This window comes from Rhagoletis zephyria, unplaced genomic scaffold, assembly GCF_001687245.7.
Source record: "Rhagoletis zephyria isolate East Lansing unplaced genomic scaffold, Rhagoletis_zephyria_1.1 Rzeph_scaffold_04464, whole genome shotgun sequence".
Taxonomy (NCBI): domain Eukaryota; kingdom Metazoa; phylum Arthropoda; class Insecta; order Diptera; family Tephritidae; genus Rhagoletis; species Rhagoletis zephyria.
In genome coordinates, this window is record NW_016161547.1 from 45,233 (window position 1) to 48,782 (window position 3,550).

General features: G+C 45.1%; 1 protein-coding gene across 1 annotated transcript; it reads right to left on the reverse strand.

The window, feature by feature from the left end:
• Positions 1-287: 287 nt before the first annotated feature.
• On the reverse strand, positions 288-1,157 carry LOC108370759 (uncharacterized). The gene has a single exon (XM_017626154.1). The coding sequence runs from the start codon at positions 1,155-1,157 to the stop codon at positions 288-290; it is 870 nt and encodes a 289-aa protein (XP_017481643.1).
• Positions 1,158-3,550: the final 2,393 nt, after the last annotated feature.

Sequence of the window (3,550 nt, forward strand, 5' to 3'; positions counted from 1 at the left end):
GAACGCTAAGCTCTGGTGGTTTTGCCACGGCCCCAAGTTTTTTCATTACCACCTTGTATCCGAGACCCCAGGGATTTCTGTTTATATCCTCACGCAGTGCTTTCCACTTTCTGTTCTTGCTGGCCTCGATTGCTCGTTTGACTTCTTTTCTATCAGCTTGGGATAGTTGTGCCTCTTCGATTGCAGCGCTTCTACGCCTGGCCCTGGTGTAAGTACGCCTCAGGTGGAGGCACGTTCGTCTTAGTTGAGCTATGTTTTCCGCCCACTAGCCATAGCCATACCATAAGTCACCGTTGTAAGGCGATATATAGTGATGTCATCGGTTGGGGACTCTCTCCAAATAATGCGCTGAAAATCTCTATGCTCGGGTTTAACAAGTAATGTCGAAACATCTTCTCAACATCGGCAGACAATGCGATGCGAAAGCGGCGAAAGCGAAATATTATGTTAAGTAGTGGATCTTGTATTGTGGTTCCTACCAGCTGAACTTCGTTCTGGGAGACGCCGGTTGTAGTTCTCGCCGAGGCATTGAACACAAGGCGAAACTTCCCCATAACTGCATGATGCGGGATATAAAAGCCCGCTTCATTATCGTTCAATGTGTATGCGCGCTCCATATGGCCTAGGTCTGCATATTCGCGCATAAAAGCAATGTATTTCTCAAGGAATTCACTATTTGCTGCCAGTCGCCGCTCAAGAAGGTAAAACTGTCGTAATGCATGAGTATAAGAATCTCCCAAAGCCGGCGCATCAGGACGAAATGGTATGCATACAACGTAGCGTCCGTCAGGTGTGCGAGAGTGGGTGTTACAAAAAATTCGTTCGCATTCGTCATCTCCATCATATTCTAGGGAGGGCACTTCCTCCAACTTCCAAAAACTTCGGAGGAGTTCCTCCAAGTGTACGTCTTCGTCGCATAGCTGCGTACTTAATGCGAGAGTTGGCAACGTTGAAGGTTGTGCTGCAGAAACTGGGCCAAATATGACCCACCCAAAAGCAGTGCGTTGAGCGTGCGGCTCACAAGGACCGCCAAATTTGAAGTCAGTTTCGACAACTTGACCCCATACGTCAGAACCAATTAGCACGTCGATATTACCGGGAACGCCGAATTGTGCATCCGCTAATTGTATGCTGGACAAGTGCTGCCACTGTGTCATGTCAATATACGTTGCGGGGATGACCGTTAGTAATTGACGGAATGACAAGCGCAGTTATCTTCAGCGTAAAACTAGTATGGGCAGATTCTAATATGAGCGAGCGCTACCACGAGCGATAAAGGATTAGCTAATTTATCTGTAACAATATTTACCTGCATCCCGGGTCACAGAGCACGCGCGCGATGCGTCGAGTCGTGGGTCACCGTATGCATAAACGCGTGATGTCGCTAATAAAACTGTGTGATTCGCATTGGTATGGCAGGTGACCGCCGAAGCTTCTAGTCAGATGGACTGATCCTTGTTGATGGGAACCGGTTGAGTGGTTGTCGCGGTCAGCCCTCCTGCGTTCGTAGATAAAGTTTCCCGACAAAGAAATGAGTTGTGCTTCCGATTGCAATGTCGGCAAAGACCCGAAGGGCACTGCTTAGCTGTATGTCCCAATTTTAGGCAATGGAAACAAAGCCTAGCGGCTTTAAGGGCATTTACACGTTCTTCGTGGTTCATTGCAAGAAAACGGGTGCACTTTGTAGTGCGATGCGGTCCTTGACAGTATGCGCATTTTCCTTCTTCTGCAGCTGCGACGTGGGATTTTACAGTACGTTGTAAACTAGTGCGCTGTTGCCCTCGAGATGTAGCGTCGGTCCTGCTGGGCCATGTGACAATGGCTTTGGAGAGGCTGTGAGCGCGTTGGCTCGAAATGACAGTAGCTCATCTAACTTCGGAATTTCGGTAGGCGAACAACTCATGTTCCATTCACGCTGGGTGACAGTTGGAAGTTGGAAACTATTATGGGAACAAGCATAGCATCCCACTCTACGACTGGCAGCCCCATCCACCCGTAACGAACGCAGTGACTCCTGCACTGTATCGACGATGGCCAATAATGCTTCTGATGAGTCCTCTGACGATGGCTTAATGTTTAGAAGACGGGACACATGTGTTTCGGCTAACTGCTTCTTATTGTCAAAGCGTTCCTTCAGAGCACTCCACAATTCGCCATAGCCGCCCGAGTATACACTTCCCACGATTGGACTGCATGTGAGCTAACTGCCTGTCGCAACTTCCCCAATTTGTAGGCCTCAGGATACTCGGTGTTGTGCACTAGTAATTCAAATGCATCCTTAAACGCTAACCAGGTTTGCATCGTACCATCGAACGTTGGAATGGCGAGAGGCTCCAACCTAAACTCACATTCATGCGAATGCTCCTTCCGGCTTGTACGTTTGGCTTGGCACCTGTAATCGCGCGGTTGAGAATGCAACAAGTGTCGTTGTATATATCTTCCACTCTTCCCAGAGCGTTTCATGAGCCTCAACCTCGCCCTTTTCCGCACTGGCCACCAATAGCTCATGATTAGCCACGAATGCGCAAAGTGGCTAGGTACCGATTTCAATTCTTGCTCTAATTAGAATTCGTCATAGGAGCCAAGTTTACTCGCTTGCACTCGTTCATATATGCGTTTAATCGCTTTTATAGCCGACGCACGCAACCTTAATTCCGCCATTACCGAAATATATATGGTTACGTACAAGTACATGGGTTGACAACATAGGTACAAACATATGTATATAAAATTAGGAGAGTATAAGAGCACGGGACGGCAGCCGCTCTTCAGCGACACCAGTTTCTTACCACGAGCATTTAAGTGGGCCCAGATCAGTCGAATTCTGAACAGACATATTACAATAGATGAAAGGAAAGGAAATATTTTTGAGGAGGTCTGCCCCCTATTTGAAAATTTTAAGTCAGTTAAATTGATAAAATAAATGAAGTATTGCAATGTCGGTAACAAGCTTTAGATTCTTATTACGGTTTACGGCCGAAAATATATTTGAGGAGGGCTGCCACCTGTTTGAAAATCTAACTAAATTTGCATAATTCATAAAATAAATGACTTATTAAAATATAGGTATTCAATTAAGGAGGTTTAAGATAGATAACTGTTGGGAATATATTTTTGAGGAGAGTTGCCACCTTTTTGAAAATTTGAACTTGAAAGCTTAGTGTGTTGCACCAATGTATTTTCAATATAAAGCGAACAGATGTAAAGCGGACGATGTGTGGTGGCTGACGGCCGGTCCTGGTTGAATATGGGAAAATAAGTACCCGCGCTCTTTTCAATAGAATTGAGTTCAACCTCAAAGCAGTAAAACTATTGGGAGGGGCAGTTAATAGATAGTTAATTTGGCGGGAAATATTTATGACAGTTTCTAATAAATACATGTGTGCGTACATATGTACATATATTATTAAGCATTAAGGTGGGCCGTCTTGAATTGATTAAATAAATAAAATATTGGGTATCAAACTAAAGAGTTTTAAGAAGACTTACAATCGAAAATATGTTTGAGGTACAATATGGGTGCCAAACGAAAGGTATTTGAAAAATTTCC

Coding starts and splice junctions, on each gene's coding strand:
- LOC108370759 (XM_017626154.1), bottom strand. CDS start 1,157: ATGACACAGTGGCAGCACTTGTCCAGCATACAATTAGCGGATGCACAA.